Source organism: Prenolepis imparis, unplaced genomic scaffold (assembly GCF_030444845.1).
Source record: "Prenolepis imparis isolate NDT839.2.m4 unplaced genomic scaffold, iyPreImpa1.0 SCAF_11, whole genome shotgun sequence".
Classification (NCBI taxonomy): Eukaryota; Metazoa; Arthropoda; class Insecta; order Hymenoptera; family Formicidae; genus Prenolepis; species Prenolepis imparis.
This window is the reverse complement of record NW_028141169.1, coordinates 9,837,464-9,855,735: the sequence shown is the minus strand read 5'-3', so window position 1 is coordinate 9,855,735 and position 18,272 is coordinate 9,837,464. Positions and strand designations below refer to the sequence as shown.

The 18,272-nt window shown below is 35.4% G+C and overlaps 3 protein-coding genes across 4 annotated transcripts; all 3 read left to right on the top strand.

The window, feature by feature from the left end:
* Nucleotides 1-116: 116 nt before the first annotated feature.
* Nucleotides 117-3,235, top strand: LOC145942449 (uncharacterized). Its single transcript, XM_083049185.1, has 6 exons — nucleotides 117-417; nucleotides 957-1,925; nucleotides 2,061-2,316; nucleotides 2,393-2,547; nucleotides 2,695-2,879; nucleotides 2,965-3,235. Exons 1-6 carry the CDS (start codon nucleotides 305-307, stop codon nucleotides 3,135-3,137), a joined length of 1,851 nt encoding a protein of 616 aa, XP_082905311.1. The 5' UTR covers nucleotides 117-304; the 3' UTR covers nucleotides 3,138-3,235.
* A 438-nt stretch (nucleotides 3,236-3,673) lies between these two features.
* On the top strand, nucleotides 3,674-16,598 carry Igl (IQ calmodulin-binding domain containing protein igloo). Of its 2 annotated transcripts, XR_014426360.1 has the most exons (5): nucleotides 3,674-4,950; nucleotides 11,458-11,724; nucleotides 11,812-11,942; nucleotides 13,262-13,538; nucleotides 15,062-16,598. XR_014426360.1 is itself a non-coding variant. In XM_083049189.1 (4 exons), exons 1-4 carry the CDS (start codon nucleotides 4,872-4,874, stop codon nucleotides 13,406-13,408), a joined length of 624 nt encoding a protein of 207 aa, XP_082905315.1. In that variant the 5' UTR covers nucleotides 3,674-4,871; the 3' UTR covers nucleotides 13,409-16,598. The 2 variants fall into 2 exon arrangements, 1 of the variants encoding a protein (XP_082905315.1); XM_083049189.1 differs by having other exon boundaries at nucleotides 13,262-16,598.
* A 493-nt stretch (nucleotides 16,599-17,091) lies between these two features.
* Nucleotides 17,092-18,101, top strand: LOC145942455 (zinc finger matrin-type protein 5). Its single transcript, XM_083049191.1, has 3 exons — nucleotides 17,092-17,488; nucleotides 17,596-17,733; nucleotides 17,817-18,101. The coding sequence occupies exons 1-3, from the start codon at nucleotides 17,362-17,364 to the stop codon at nucleotides 18,050-18,052; spliced, it is 501 nt and encodes a 166-aa protein (XP_082905317.1). The 5' UTR covers nucleotides 17,092-17,361; the 3' UTR covers nucleotides 18,053-18,101.
* Nucleotides 18,102-18,272: the final 171 nt, after the last annotated feature.

Below are 18,272 nucleotides of genomic sequence, written 5' to 3'. Positions count from 1 at the left end.
GCATGAATGACAATTAGAACAGTCCGGGCAACTTTCAAGCTTGTAATTTGCACACAAATACCAACTTGCAGACGAAAACGTACGCAACGCCACGTAGTAGTCACAAGTTATCGATTTCTTTTAGAAGCATCAATGGAATACACATGGATAAACATTAATGTGTGGTTATAATTTATTGTTATTTATTATAAAAGCATAGGTAATAATAAATAATAAAATCTCGTTGTGAATCTAATCATACAGTCATTTAAATCTCATTTTGCGTGTCCAAACTTCACACTGATTATAATTTAAAACTCTGGCGATGGAAAACAAAGTAATAAATCAAAAGGAATATTTGAAGAAATACATATCTTTCGGCGATACAGATAAAAAAAAGAAGAAAAAGAAGAAGAAGCCTAAAACGGGGACGAAAACGTAAGAATTAATCTAGGAGCATTTTAGTTTTTATCACATGACTGTTATACGTTGAGGTTAGATTAAATTATTGTTATGCATTTGTGATGCTGCATTTTTGTTAAGAAGACAGGAGGCATATTGTAATCGAAATAACGCTTATGTAATCATGTTCATATTATTTACATCACTGCAGATCATGTATCATTTTTTATATGAGATTGCATATTGCGTGTTATTCTTTAACTAAAATTATTCTTTCTCTCTGCGCAATAAAATTTTTCATATTTTTAAGCATAAAATTATTATAAAACTCTGATCAATCGAAACATATATATCTACTTAAAAGAAAGCTATTTTTTTATTTATGTCACTTGTTTAGATTTATGCACAGATATGTATGCGTAGTAATTAGAATTAAATTAATTTTTAATTTTGAAACTAAGGACTTCCCAATATCTCACATTGTACAATTAAAGCTTGTAAAACTTTTTGGTATTTGTAAATTATTTTTAAATGGAATTTTTTATTTGATTCAATGATGATATGTATCTTTGCAGAGTAAAAATTATAGATGATGACATAGACCTGAAAAATATGCGGCCCGTTGAAGAAGGTGAATTCGATATCCTTTTAGAAGGAGAAGACGCTCCGCAAATTGCTGGTATAATTGACGAACGTGGACCAGTTGATTTTACGGACAAAAAAAGATGGAAAATTATAACTGAGAATGAAGAAGGAGATTTAACTATTATTAATCGTACTACCGATAAGGAAAAAAGATTTCAAGTAGATGAGATGGAAGCCAATCAGAACAACAGTGATGATTCCGATTTAAGTCCACCTAGATTTAAAAATTCTAAAAATAAGAATGCAGATTTAAATTCACATGGACCGTCCAAAAATGATACCTCAAATTCGAGTCCATCTAGATCTAGGCATTCTAAGAATACACATGTCGATTTAAGTCCACGTAGAAAATCTAAAGATATATCTAAAGATAGTGACTCAGATTTGAGTCCACCTAGATTTAAGCATTCTAAAAATAAACATGTGGATTTAAATGCACGTAGAAAATTTAAAAGTGAACCTAAAGACAGTGATTCGGATTTGAGTCCACCTAGGCAGTCTAAGAATAATGATTGTGACTTGAGTCCACCTAGACAATCTAGGAACAACGACAATAACTCGGATTTGAGTCCACCCAGACAATTTAGAAATTACGACTCGGATCTAGATCCGCCTAGAAAAATTACGAAACATTCGACTCGCGGTACTTCTGAACGAAACTATCGGAATTCAGGTAACAGAGACAGCGATTTGGATCTTAGTCCGCCTAGAAGACACAAGCAGGATCTAGATGCAGATTTGTATGAAAGTAGAAGAAATAAAAGAAACAGAGATTCAAATTTAAACACATCACGACGCAAGGAACACCGATCTCGGAAAGAGGATTCGCCATATTCCAATTCGCGTAGAGGATACGATTATGATAAAAATTCATCTAGATCTAGCAAAGATGTGTCAAGGTAAATTAACGATAATTTTGTCGAAATAAAATAATTAAAATTCAATAAAAATTATAATGAAATTTGTGAAACTATCTTGTTGTTTTTTGAATATTCGTAAAAATTATAAATTTTACGTAATATTTTTTTGAACAGGTCAAGCCGAAAGGAATATGAAGATCGAGATCGTAAATCTCGCCCGCACACGGATACAAGAGAGAAAAGAAAAAAATCACGATGGGGCGATGAAACAGACGATCTTGAACACAGATGCGCGGAAAGTCATTCGAAAGATCAGGAAGGCCGGATGACAAAAACATTAGATGGAAAAGCAGCGGGATTTCAAGCTGCGAAAGAATTGCGAGAGGAAATTGAGGCCCAGAAACGACGAGACGCAGAGCAGTTTAACAAGGTAATATTCTTTACAATACAGATTTATAAAAGCAATTAATTCATTCATGGAGATAGTAAATGTCAAATTCTTTCAGTTAAGTAACGAAGTCAGCGGAAAAGGACAAGCTGCAATTGTGCGTGACAAAAAAACAGGAAGGAAGCGCAATCTGGAAGAAGAAGCAGAAAAAAATCGCGAAAAACAAAAAAAGCAACAAGAAATGGATGAGAAATACGCCAAATGGGGCAAAGGGTAAGTGATTTTTTATTTTTATCGATTTTTACATTCATTAATATTTTTTTCTTTTACTTCGAATGTATCTTGATTTAAAACATTTTTTTCTAATTAATAAATGTTGATAAATGTTCACACTGATATGTATTATCTACGTTATTTTAGTTTGAAACAAGTAGAGGATCGCGAGGAAAAATTAAAGGACGACTTGTATGAGATGAATAAACCTTTGGCAAGATATGCGGATGATGCAGATTTAGATAAACAATTGAGAGAACAAGAGAGAGCCGGTGATCCCATGTTGAATTACATAAAACAGAAGCAGATAAAAGAGGGAAAAAGAAAGCCAGGTATTTAGTTCGTATAAAATAATTCTATTATGACTCTTCATATTATATATTTCAAATTTCTCACTCGATATAATTTCAATTCTAGATCCGCCACAATATCAAGGCTCATACGCGCCAAATCGATTCGGAATCAAACCTGGTCATCGATGGGACGGTGTCGATAGAAGTAACGGATACGAAAAGAAGTGGTACGACGCACAAAATGCAAAGAAAGCGCTGCAAGAAGAAGCCTACAAATGGAGTACATCCGATATGTGATTATTACGTTTGCACATAATTATATATTACTGCAACAGTAATTTTCAATTTCCATTAATTGTTAATAAAGAAAGTAATTTTTATAAACGTCTTTTCGATATACAATATTGTATACATTTTTTTCTTTTACTTTTTGCGATCGCGGGATATACACGCTGTGTTTCTAGAGTGGAAAAAAAAATCCGTATCGTTTATCCGTAATAATCTTTACCCTTATCCGTCACGAATTCGCTCTAACGTCGCGTAACGACCGAGATATATTAGCGAGCTACGTGTGCGTGCACCGTGAAGCTACGAGAGAGATCGATATTCGTTCCAGAAAACGAGAGGAAGAACGGAGAGGCTGGCGCCGGTCTGGCAACTGTCTAGGCGAGCGAAATACTACTGCTGTCTGTGCGAAATCGATCGCGCGCTTTAAGGTCGCGGAGAATCCGCTCCGGATGACGGCGACAGAGTAGTATGGGAGTACATTGGGAGTGGCGGTACATTTTTGATATAGTAGTCATTCGCGGCGCGCGACCGAGACCGGATCGAAACGGCCTGCCGTTGAACGATTATACCAGTGCAATCTATATCGCGTAGTCCTTCGCACGCCGAATCCTTTACGAAAGGACGACCGCCATAGGGTGACACCGCGAGGCTTGCGCTTTAGCCTCTGCCTCCAAGCATGCCGCTTCGCGCCGCTCCGCGCCGGCCGAAACGTGGCTAGAAACGTGGCGATCGTTTCCGCGTGCGTTTCTCCACGCGTGAGAAACCGGGGAGAGTTTTTTCCGCGACGCGAATATACCCCCGCGATATATACGTGTATATATATATACGTAGGACGACTCTATGGTACAAGTCGCCACGCGAGCAAGGGCAGGGTCGCGAGCGAACGACGCCAGTATCGTTCGCGACGCCGAGGACAGGATTTCTCGTCTGCGTGCTCGCGATGTTTGACTTTCGGTGAGTCACGATCAGGCCGGTAGAATCCTCCGTCGAAGGGGCAAACGTTACACGGGGACGTTGCCGGACACGTCGCGTGACAGCGAGACGCGTGAGAGAGCATCGGATTATTTTTCGAGTGTGAAGGATTGTCTAGCAGGTGCCGGCGCCACGCGACCCGTGTCAGTAACCCTCGAATAAAACGGAAGGAAGATTAAGGGGTGGGAAAGAGGCAGAAACATACATACGCGCGTACATAGGTAAAAGGAAGGGGAGAGAGAAAAAGTGCAAGGTAATTTTTAATAAAAATCATCAAATCTTAGTTAAAATGCAGAAAATATATTCTTAAGTGCTTCAAAAAAATTATAGCGAACTGTGACTAAAAGAGGAGGTACTTTATTACTAAAAAGATAAAGACGATAATTTTAAAATATATTTAAAACGTAGTAGATTTTTATATAAAATTTTTTGAGCAATAAGAGACAAAAAAGGCGAGAAGGAAGAAAGAATAAAAGGTGGCAAGGGAAAAAAATAAAAAAAGAAGAATGAAGAGAAGATAAAAAAAATCAAAGGGGCGCGAAGAAAATTTATAGACTTTACTCACAATCAGTCTCATCTCTCTCTCCCGAAGAAGAACTATACCGTATATTGCTACGAGTCTAATTGCTCTATTAAGAAAAGTGGTAACTTGATACGATTTTTACTCGGTAACGCGATGTTAACGAGGGAACTGCAATAATACGGGCGCCTTTCAACAACGTGGTTAGTCTAACATAAGGAGAGCTTAGAAAAGAACAGACGAAAAGAGACATGGGGTGCAACACTAGCAAGGAGAGCGTTCAGCCAGCGGTGGAAGAGGGAAAAGAAGGCGATTCTGTCAAGAATGGGGGTAAGCGCGATCATCCCTTCTAATTTATTAATTGTGCAAATAGTGTCGGCGAGAGTATTATTCAAACTTACATGCCATGCAATAAATGCAATTTCGTTTTATGTAATATTTTCGTCATTATAATTTACATGATATTAATATCTTTGATGATGATTGCATTATGCTTACGACTGATGATATCGCTGTTTTATAGCATTATGAGTTGTAGTCTATATATTGCGACTACCGTAGAACTTTGGCGTTGTTTATCTTGACAATGACAAAGTCTGCTTTGTTTCACGAATGATAAATGTACCTTTCAATACATACATACACATTTCGTTAGATTTTTCGAGCTGATTGCATGCACGCTTCAGTAATATCAACGCAATCAGTAGGGTCGTCGGGACAAACGACTATTTTCTGCGTAATGAATGCATTCAGTGTGTGCAGTGATGAAATATAGAAATTTTTAGCATTCAATTAAAATTTTATTTTTCATATTCTCTGTGCAATGTATATCAGAGAGTCTTGATTACTTTCCCAATGGAAAATTTCGGATTGTTAGACATCGTTAGTGGTCGATAGTATATAAGAGCTGCCGACCGAAATTAAGCAAAAACTCTTAAAATATAAATAATCTAATCTCTTTAAGCAATATCAAAATAAACCCGAATTTCTCATCTAAATATCTCATTATTCGAGATGAAATTAAATTAAATCACACCCTTATTACCGCTGTAGAAATATTATAAAATAAATAATTTCTCACTCACCGATACTGCAACAGCGGAGTTGTAGTACACAGCACGTTGATCCTGAAAACAAAATATTTAAATTATACATATATATATACACACACACACAGAGAGTGTTTTGAAAATCTGGAAACAATCCAGTATTTCATAAACAATGCAGTTTAGAAAAAATGTTTTAATTTTGCATACCTCACAGTTGCCCCGCTGTTGCCTGATGCCTCCCCGGGCCTCCTCCTCCTCTCTTGGTCCTTTGCACGTACGACACTCGCGAAAACACGAATAATTACGATCGCCCGACACTTTACACGGCACTCCCGACGTGCGAAACTTTGCACGGTGCTCCCGACGCGCGACACTTTACACGGCACTCCCGACACGACGCGTGAATCGCAATGCTACCTGTAACAAATAAAATAAATACATATATTAGAATAATCTTATCATTTTGCATTATAACATACACAATATAAATATGTAAGCTACATAATTGATAGATATATCCACAGATCGATGTTAATTAATAATTTTTTTGCTTTTAGAAGGCAGAAATTTTTTTAATCCTGATAATTACTGATAAGGAAAATGCCGTAGGGCAAAGTGATATGCTGCGTGAATTTGGCGTATCAATTTATCCTTAGGCATTTTCTTTGATTTAATCGCCAGAACTTTTTTGTTTGAACTATTCAAGAACTCTAGAATTATTGAAAATAAAATCTCAATTATTTATGATCTTCCATTAAATGATGTGCTAGTTTCACACACACAATTAAATATATGGGTAATAAATTTAAAACATGTATTCTCGTATAATAAGAAAACAAAATGAATATTAATATGCGTGTGAGAACGATGCTTATACGAAAATGTCGTTAAATCTTCTTCTTAACTTGCGATTTTTCGTACGATATATTTTTAACGATAGAATAGATTAATAAAAAGAATAAATGTTATCATCTTGGTGAACGAAAATTGGGACGCTTGTAGAATACGATGGGGATGTATTGAAAAACCAATGAAAGTACTGATCGCGTGATGTATGTCAAGGTTCAACCCTTATTCGCTTTCTACATCTATGAAAGTTTCTTTTTATAATCGGAAAATGTGGCGGAGTTAAGGCGCCCCGGGTAGAGAAATTAAATGATAGAATTAATATATAGGAAAGAGGAATAATATATAACTAAAATAACTCCACCCCTTTTAATGAAATTAAATATATTAATAAAATTTATGCAGAATTGTTTGGAGCAGATCGTTCGCAGCTTTTTGCCGGCATTTAAATCATTACACAATTGAGTTTGTCTATCGAGTAATGGTAATTGAGTTTTCGAAGGTATAGTAATGGATTATATTAAAATATATATGCAGAGAAAAAATATATGTCATATGATAATAATAAAGAACAAAGAATGGATTTGTGTCAATAAATTGCTTTCTTCGGAAGAATTCTCTTGAAATTATGTTCCTATTTGTCCGATAAAGTAACAATATTTTTTCACATGTGAATTTTGCATGTTTTACAGCTTACTAATTAATAACTAGTAATTAAGAAGATTAACTTATCATAAGTTGATACAATCATGCAATTGTTTAATTATTTTAATTTGCGCACATTCTGCTTTACTGGCTGCAGTAACAAGTTATGCAATGTAACTTGTGCTTTTCGGGCACACAGAATCAATTATTCGGAGCTTCGAGCAGTTTTCTGCATGCGAGATATTGGGTTTCATCAATACCGACATCTAGATATTCTATATATGTGTAACTCATCGATCGACGACAGAAATGCTACCGTATAGGTAGGAATGATGGATGACTACATCAATACATATAAAAGTCTTGCAAAGATCTTATTGTTAGAAATATACTAATCGACTTTAAAGATACTGTAGTTTCGAACTACGTTATGAATGAGTGTATATTTGAAATATTCAAAATATTAGCACAATTTTTCTTTAGAAAATGCAAAATTTTAATAAGTTGAAAATGTTTTTCTCTGCGACAGATGAAATAACTAATTTAATACTATAACAATATATATATAACACATCTGACCTAATTTCGCTATATATAATTGCAAATCGTTGTAATTTGCGGTTTAAAAATGACGCAATCAATTTCTTAAAAAGAATATTTCACAATAAGCATGCGATGTGATAACAAAAGATTATAAAAAATAGAAGTTTGCAGTATAAACAATACTGTATTTTTCAAGTTAACAAGAGTTGAATATAAATGAAACATTATGCTGCCAGTTGTATTTTTAATTGTATTTACGGACTAAAGCGCACAATAATATGAGCAGTTGATGAAACAGATAAGTAGCTTATATCGTATACATATGTGATGCAATAGTTCATTATTTATTGATACTGTTTTAATAGAAATACTAAATTGTGTAAGCATTAGCTTTTCCTTTAATCCTCTTTGGTATCATCACTGGCTTCTTAACGATTTAGATGCCATGACAATGCTACTGTCTTAAAGCGCATATTACATTTCTTGATGCTTTTCAAAAAGGATTGCATAGCAAAAGATAAAATATTACCATATTGTGCAATTTTCTTAATGCGATTTCGCATTGCTCAATAATAATTTTCAAACATTCAACGAATTAGGAAAATAAAAGAGATTTTATAATTTAAAATCACTAATATATATAACAGAATAACGAGAGCGCAATAAGTACATAAATAACTATGAACATAATTGTATTTTGTGCAAAGTATATAAAAATTAAAAAAAATCTTCAATAGTTTAAAAAAAAGAAAATAAAAAAGAGAAAAGAAGATCAATATCTTTCTTGAGTCAGGAGAGTCTAAAGTGGACCAAGGCATTGACTATATTTAAATCCACAGACACGATTTACACATTTGCGAGTCAATATAATAATTTGAAGATATAAATCATCCAATCGCGAGTCAATATTACGCTCACGGCGAGATTAAAGTTCAAAGTAGCGAGTAAATAAAACGGCAAACAAAAAGTTTGCAGCACAGAGGGTTGAACGACACCTGCGACGGCCCTGTTCCGCGGTGCGTCTCGTCGCGAGGCGAGAATCGAGAGGGCCGCGACTGCGAACGAGCGGCGCGGCAGGGCCGTGATCGGCCGCTATTATAAACGGGGTCGCCGGGAACCCGGGAACAGTCAGTCGCACGTCAGATCGAGCCGCGCGTGGATGTGCAGGTGAGAGAGAAGCCGAGAACGAGCAAGCGGCGACGCGACTCCGACGCAGGTGAGTCGCGGCGCGAGTGCGACCCGAAAGCCGCCTCTCGCGATGCAACGACGACGATGATCCCTCGCGTGCATGCACCTTGTCGGCGAAAAACCGGGTTAAAAGAGGCGGCGGGGCCGCCGGCCGGGGGATCAAGTGATATTGTCCCGAGGCACGCGAATTTGCATTCGTCGTGCACCGTTAATATCGCGGAGCGCGCAAAAGCCAAACGATGATCGACGAGGCGATTGTTGAGGTGCGACGCGCGAGCCTGTTCTTTCCTTACCTCTTGCCTGCACATCCGGGAATGCATATCGAACGCCAAGCATGACCACGTCGGGTCAAGTAAAAAAAGATCGTTATCGTTAGCGCGATGGGGAAGTAGGTGCACGCTCGAAAGCCCTAAATCGATTTGAGATCAGCTGTTTGATATCGACAATCATTTCGTACGGTCTGACGAACGTAAGCCGATTATGATAAATGCGTGAAATAAATTCTCTCGCACACATCCTCGCGAAAAAGATTTGTCTCCGTCAAAGAGAGTAAATTCTCAGATTGTAAATATTTTTTTGGCTTTTGCCAAATACTAGGTTTCGATTTATCGTCATCGCGCTCGTTTAAAAACAATCCATCGAAAACGTTTTGCACGTAATCGTTAAATCGCGAAATCTTCCTTATTCGACAAAAAATGTTTCGAGACTGATGGATATTACTCTATTAATTATCAATTAATCGGCGACCTGAAATTAGAACAGACTTTCTATTTCTAAATTAGAACATGACATTTAGTCACAAGATATTAACAGCTAAGCCGCTTTAAAAAAAATTTATCATTCAAAAAATTAATCTCCAGGGTTTCTTAAACAATAAACATTTTTTCTCGATAAAAGTCTCTATCATATTTAAATTTAAAAAAAAAGACAACATAATTTACAGTACAATCGGACTACTCTATTAGTTTTAGTAATAAAATGAAATTTGCATCTAGTTTAGAGCTACGGTTTCATAATCAAGGTAACGATGTTTCTCTAATGGGAAATTTGATTTCCTTGAGGGTAGTACTAGTAACAAGGTCTGGGTGGATCGATGGCGGGACATCCTTGCGTGATATCAGAAAAAGAAATAAGAGCGCTAAGCATTCAAGAAACATTGTTGTCGTAAAAAACATAGACACGAAGGATGCTCGAAGAGGAGATTACGATACAAATAGCGGATAACTCCTAGATAAGCACATTTTAGCTTTTAACTGAAATTTCATACCCGCTATATATGCACGCGCATAAAATGCTCCACGATCTTATCATCTTTCTCTCTTCGTATACTTTTTACTTTCTTCGCGAGCTTTACAGCGTACATAAACATAAATGTCGATAAAATTACCGCGGACTTGCACGGTCGATTCGTCCCTTTTGTACAACGTGGTAAAACAGTCGGAAAGCGCATAACTGTGGAAGAATTCATTGCTGTCTCGTCGTGAAAATGTCAGTGTATTCCTTGAAGTCCTACTTCGTCGAGTGGTAACCTAGGGAAACCGTGTCGCGCAAAAGCGCTCAATAGCTGAAGTGTTCTCTACTTTTCTAAAAGAAAATTCAGTTTCCGATAATGTCACACTTAATCCTCGCACCTCATTGTCTTCGTCTTTGCATTTATTCGAGCTCAAAGAATTTTAAGTTTCGATTTATATAATATATTATATTTAAAAAACAAATCAACGAAGGCGCGTTATTTCCGAAGAAGATTCAGCGAGATAGCGGTGATTGAGTCGGATCATTAAGAACATTTAATGGAACCTGGAAGACCTTGATGTCTGATACGGGAATTAATCCTTGTTACAACTTTGTTCTTTCGCCGGAAGAAATGAGGGAAATGATAGCGATTATCTTCTGCGATTTCCAAGAAAAAGTCATATCGCATGAAATAAACGTATAAGAACACGGTGGAGCTTTAGATATGTCGGCACGTTATTAGTATATACATACATCGATTAATCATTTCGCGGGGACAAGCAGATTTAATTTAATCGGGAAAGATCAAAAGAATCGATTGGCATTCGCCGCCACCATCTCCCCATCAGGGCGTGAAATATTAAAAATGTATATTAGGCACCGTGTGTAATCTCGAATGTGCAGCGCGAAAATAGAAACGCTAATCGATACTTGTCGCTCTCTGGACGTGTCTGTGGAAGGTGAAATGTTCGGAATAAATGTAGGTGAACTGTGGCTAACACGGCGGCCATTTCTAATATGCGGGATGTAGCCGCGCCCTTTCTCCACTGGAGACTTACGGATTTTCTGAGCAATTTAGGATTATTTTCCTCTTGGGAACATTTATTCAAGTGGATAATTATAGGATTGCATCTCTTGCAGCGAATCTAATTTATAAATTCGCTATTATATTTCATTATATAATTAATAATTTATCAAATTCTGATCATTCCTCAAGAAATTTTTAGCCATGTCACACATAATATCTTTAATATCGCATATATAATATCTCGAAGTTGTGTTGAATTTAAAAATTAAAATTAAAATTATATTTGAATTACTCTTCTCTTCGAAGATATCTCAAAGGCGGCGGAAGACAGTGCAACGAAAACCGAGTCCTCCGAGGATAAAGAGAAAGAAAAGGACGCGGAGGGAGATAAAGAGAAGGAGGAGGCAGCAGCCACGAAAATACAAGCAGCTTTCCGCGGACACCACGCTAGGAAAAGTTTAAGAGTGTCGGAAACAGCATCGGAGCGAACGAGGACCGACGAAGCACCTTCGGAATCTGCAGAGGACCCTACGAAGGAAGAGTTGCAGGAAGAATTCTCTGCCGACGACAAGGGTAAGCGATTACACATGATATGAAATGAATTCGAAGCTCGAAAAGAAATCACGCGAATCTCGAAAGCACTCGTCTTCCACTCCATAGAGCTCTGTAGCGCGGTGACGAAGATACAAGCGACTTTCCGGGGCCACATGTCGAGAAAGGAGCAGACTACCGCTGCCGCCAAATCGGCGATAAACGCAGTCGAGAGCGCGACTGCCAAGATAGAAGAAAAGGTAAGTCAATTTCATTAAATGTATAGACTTGCTAACTATTGATCAAGGAAATAGAACAGTTAGATAAAAGAGAAGTTGCTTTATCCAATATCCGTCTCCCCCCTTTCGACCTTCCGTGGAAAATTTTAAAAAGAGCTATTGATTCTGCAGAATTTCTTCTCTAAGCTGATATTGTAGATTTTCAAGAAAATGTTACCTCCCGTCTCTTGTGTATTTTTCATTATCGTTATTTATATGCAACAAACTTTTGCTTCCGACTGAGTTATTTATAATATAGAATATTATATATTTAATACAGAAGTTTGCGTTTTAACGAAATATGTTCGATGTTTAATATTTTACACGTGTACATCATATAACAATTTAAATATAATAATCATATAGCAAATTAATTAATCCCGCTTAATGATGATTAATTTTCTGAGAAGATTTCATTAGACATATCATTATCAGTTTGTCAAGAAAGATTAAAGGCTTGTAAAGTGGAGCGCAGCTAATTATAATGAAAGAATAAGTCGCCTATTTGAAGAAATTATTTTTGTTGTTAATAGATTATTTTAGTGATAAATCAAATTCATAATTTTCTGCACACATAAAAAATGTGTATAAGAAATAATATGTGAATGAATATTCTAGCACATTAATTAGAGCAAATTGATTATAAATCCATGTCTTTCAGAAATTATCTTTCTGGAAAATACATTATGGTTATACACTTTGTTTACATTGTCCATTGTGCATTATATTGAAAAAAAGAATAAATAACTAAGCCGTTGTAATCAAAGTAATTTTTTTTCTCAATCCGATACGAGAAGATTGATTCGATCGATGGAGCAGTAATGACAGGTTTTGATGCGCAAGGTCGCCGTAATCGATCATTTCTGTGCGAGGTTCGTGAGAGAAAGCTATTGTTAGACCCTTTGACGTTATGTTGATCCATGCCCGGCAAGTAATCGACAGCTGCCTTCCAAGCTGAAGATGATCGTCTGGGTATTGAAGCGCTATTAAAGCTCATCCCGAGATCAGTAGACCGGTATGGTCTATAAAGTTTAAGTTACTTTCATGCCGTGTCGATTAATTATGTACGGGATAATTGACGCACAGCAGGATTCCGCGCAGTCTAAGTCTCAGCGACGATATATAAGAAGAGTGACCTCTTTAAACATGAGACACTTTGTACATCACGGACAGAGAGTTAAATTCGGAAAGCTGTATTCGAGGATGAAAAGATATTTTAGGACGGCGACACACGCGAATCAAGGATCGATTATACAGTACTCTCACGCTTCACATATTCTTTTTCTCAAACTCTGCTCCAGATGCATGACGCTGTACAAGAATTAGAGGGGATCGACTTGGCCGATCCGGACTTGCATAAGGCAGCGACTAAGATTCAAGCGAGTTTCCGCGGTCACAAGGTCCGTCAGGAGGTCAACATTCATACTGCCGACGAATCTAAAAAATAAGACGCTTACTCGAAACGCAGAGGGATGCCGGGAGATAGATTACTACTTATTACAGCCAGTGCCATTCTTAAGAAGATTGAACGCCATCCCCTATTTCTTATACCTCATAATGTAGCATCCGTGAATTATAGTAAGTTATGCGCGTAAATATACGAGGCATTCCAGAAAATCTGAACAACGGACATACCGAACAATTTTGATTATATTAGTTCACTTTGGACCATAAAATTGTAAACAACGATACCGTTTATCTTACGTTAATAATTAATCCAGCCTTCTCGCCCGGGACCAGTGAGACTTTTAAGCGCTTTCTACTTTGACTAGAATGAGGATTTTTCAAACGAGACGTATGCACAGCTTAAAACACTCGAATGGAGAAATATCTCTATCGTTTATGGATATATAAAAAAAATTGTCTGGAATAAAATTGCATTGTGTAAAGAAAGAGTATAATGGTAAATAAAAAAAAATTGTTCCTTGAGAGTCGATTGTTATAAATCAATTTTGAGTACATTTCACAATTCACTCTACATGACTATTTTCAAACTATTCCTGTATTATCGATTTATATCTACATTTTTTATGAGTTATGTCTGTCACATATAGGAACGTCAGAGAGTCATATAATAGACAGATTTTTTAAAGCACTTTTCAAAGTATGATAATATAATGTACGTTGTGCATAAAACACACCATGATTGAGGAAAAAAATAAAAATCGATATAATATTCGATATAAATTGTGATCTACAAGAATAGAACGACGAATACGCAAAATCCTTATATCTGGTAGGTATGTTAAATGGAACACGATAAACGATAGAGTATAACTTTGACGTCCTGCGCACGATGAACGGAGCATTAGGATGCACACTATGCATGTTAACTTTTATAAGTTCCTGTATTTATGTAAAATAAACGGTATGGTTGTACTATCTTCAATTTTAAAGTTATTAACGATGAAAGTGATTTTCGAATACTCTTTATTACGAGACACGAATGTTTTGAAGCACGATTTTGCTTTTTTTTTAAATGTTTCTAATTTATTGATCTTTAAAATGTGATAACTAAAGTATATTTATGGACTGCACTTTTTACATTTTCCTACAATTTCTTCTTTGCTCTCTTTCTCTCTCTCTCTCTCTCTCTCTCTCTCTCTCTCTCTCTCTCTCTCTCTCTCTCTCTCTCTCTCTCTCTCTCTCTCTCTTTCTCTCTTCGAAAAATTGAATGTATATTTGTTTTATTTTAAATGTGGAAAGTGTAAAAATGTGTATGATTGCTTCTCCCTTGAGAGCTTGGAAAGAAAGCATATTGACCTAAAAGCGAAAGGAGCTGTATCTTGATCGTCATATTACTAATTAACTTGTTAACATTTTAGAAGTACTGTAAATTTAAAAAACTCTTTCCCATATACTGGATATAAAAAAGGACTAAAAAACAATTCCAAAATTTTCATATAATTTTGCAAACATTAAATCAGAAATATTTAATTATATTTTATTAATGCAGTAGAACCTCTAACGGAGAAGAATAATGACATATTTAAACTTTAAAGTAAAATTTAAATTATATATTATAAATATATGAATCTGTGAAATTTTTCTAATTAAAATTCCTTACTATAATTTGTCTCAATCATATGGTTTTTTTTCAGATGCTTCTCATGTGTCAATTTATCGGCCTATTGTCAATAATGGAGCAATTAAATCAACTATTAAATCGAAGTTCTACTGCATCGATTAAAAGCGTGCGTAATATACAGAATTCATAACTGAAATGAACTGAACAAATCCGTCAAAATAAGTCCGTTCTTTCCAGTCATGGTCTCCCTAAATGTGTTTACTTGCTCAAAATCTTCATATACCAAAGTTAAAATTCCATTTTTTAAAATCATTTATTATGTCTTTCTTTAATAAATATTTATTAATATTAGTTTATCTTATTTTTCCTAAATATTGACAGCTGCCTCTTCAATTTGGTTGTCATCCAGTCCATTTTTCATATATAAATTAGCATCGATATCTCGATACCTTGAAATGGGAATTTATTTTACCAGGCCTAAAAAGAAACTATAATAACTCTTGTGTACATTATCGATCACCTTTCCTGCATGATTGTATAACAACGCGATCAGTAAGAGATTCAAGATGCACAATGCGAAGCAGCAAACGAGAACAATTTTGCAACTCAACTACTCAAATAATTCTTTACTCTTCAATGCCAGCTTTATTCGTCCACGAGAAGCAGGGTACTGCGAGTTTATTATTTTTACTTTTCTCACGTTCGTCCACGCGTTTTTCTACAGAGCGAATATTATTTCTACCTTCTATACTCGCGTAATTTATATCGATATTTATATCAATTTGCTGAAGACAAATTAAATAATATTACGCGTTAAATAATATTTCCGATACACGTTTAACGCTGACTATGAGCAATAATCGCACGTATTTTATTATGACAAAATTTTTGCGGTTTAAAATTATTGTACAAATTAACGTATCGCGGCAATATAATGCAAACGGCGATTCTTCCTCTCAAATATAACATGTTTTTATTATGCGCAATATTTACGATTGATTGCGATGGTATACGTGCAACTATTGTTCAAAAACCAATATAGTCAAACAGCATTTTTCCATTCCCATTATCCAATTATTTCTAGTTTTCCAAAAAAATTCCCACTTCCTATATTCTATATCCCTAGCTCTAAGGTCATGTTTCGAATTCACAGTAGTAGAGTTCCCAAATAAATTTCTAGAAAAAAATTACAAATCTCCGGATTTCATAATTATATATCCACGATTTTTACTTATTGTTTTCTAATTAGTAATTTATGAACAAATACTGTCTTAGATTACACGATTTACATATTATTCATAGATTATCTACGATTGTCGCTTGTAGAAAATTAAAGCGAAGCTTTGATATCGTCGAAAATGATCTATCATCGAGTAACGTTGTCTCTAGTTTATGCCGGAGTGAATATTGTGGATAAAGAATACTTGTTGTATCGAATTATAATATAGAATGCGAAACGTTGCGACGGATAATAGTCATTCTTGTCGATACGTTACTTTATCACATAATAAATAGTTTAGCGGTGCACAAGACAAGTTGTGGTAAAAAATATATTGTAAGAATGTAATAAAATGACTTGTGCCGTTGATACGAGCGGTGCATTACATGTATTCCGTTTGTTTAAAATACATACCTTGCTAAATGTACGAACTAAAATTTTAATATCTGCAAATTCATTAATTAGATTTGATCCGATACGATAATGCGCATATATGATAAAATGTAATAATTATATTACAAAATATAGTAAACAATAACGAAATGATTCATCTTTCTTTTATTTGAATAATAATGTAACAATTAATATTACTATATCATGTTATATAGAGAGTATAATTAAATTATACATATGTCGATATGTATTTGAAAAATATTGCTCTCGAGTTCTTTGATAGAAACAATTATAAAAATAATCCACTTCCCATGTTTTCCCAGAAACATTGATTTTCCAAGAGAGAAAGAAAATCTGTTTAATATATAAATATGTCAAAGAGTAAAGTTCTTCATTGAATCGATATAGGATACATTAAATAATTAAGTACTCTCTCGGGGGGAATGAAAAAGAATCCGCGCGTGTAAGCTTTGTTATCTGATGTGCATTTAAAAGTAAACTGTGACTGGTATTCAGTTAACATTCATACGACCAGATGTCACTTTCCAGTTATATCTTTCCCTTCTCGCACAACACACACTCTCGCTCTGTTTATACTTTATACGTCCTCTATTCAGGATGATTTATACAAGTTGACACTTTGTGTTCAGTGCGTTCATTCAACCGTTACAGTACACCATATAATTATTAATTAAATTGATATATTCTTTTTTATATTTATTACATACACACTGAGCATATACTAATCTTATTAATCCACAATGGGCAAGATATATTATTGCGACTACTGCGACAGATCTTTCAAGGATGATGTGGAAGCACGTAAAAAGCATTTGTCTAGTTTGCAGCATGTAAAAAATCGAGCGAATCATTATAGCATATTTAAAGGTGAGATTTTTTAAAATAAAATTTTCTTATGAAATATTTTTTCGTACATAACCTCTCTTGTAATCTGTCGTAACTGATTGTGAGCTATATCAATATTGTTCTTTCAGACCCAGAAACGATATTGAAGGAAGAATACGCGAAGACTCCATGCAAACGTTATATGACAGTTGGAGACTGCGCTTTCGGTTTTGGTTGTCGATATTCACATTATACGCCACACATGATATGGGAACTTCAACAGCTCGGTAATCATTCTATATATCGATCGTCTCATGATTAAACTTGCGTAAAATGCGTAAATCTTCATTAATTAAAATTTTCTTTTCAGTTGCAATGAAAAATTACAAAGCCTCGACAATACAACCTAGAGATGGTTGGCCAAATTCGGAGGATATTATTAAAGAATATTTCGAGAACACGCTGGACTCGAGCGGTACCGAGGAGCTTAATTATCCAGTGTGGAGTATACCGTCAAGATTAATTAATTATCCTTATTTACCGCCATCCTTGCAACCCGTTACGTCAGAGAGAATGATCGACTGCAATTTTAGCAAATGGGGTTGAAAAGTCTGTACGCTTGAAACATTTTAAAGAATAAAACGTATTCACGCAATTCCTATATCGTGTCTAATTATTTAGAATGATATATATATATCTCGGATATAATAGTTGTATATACGTGTTATCCCCCGCCAAAATTCAAACCGTGCTCGCTATATCGTCGGAACAAAGTCCTCTCTCCGGTCTCCCTTCCAGCATGGTTTACACCAATGGCCGAACGGAT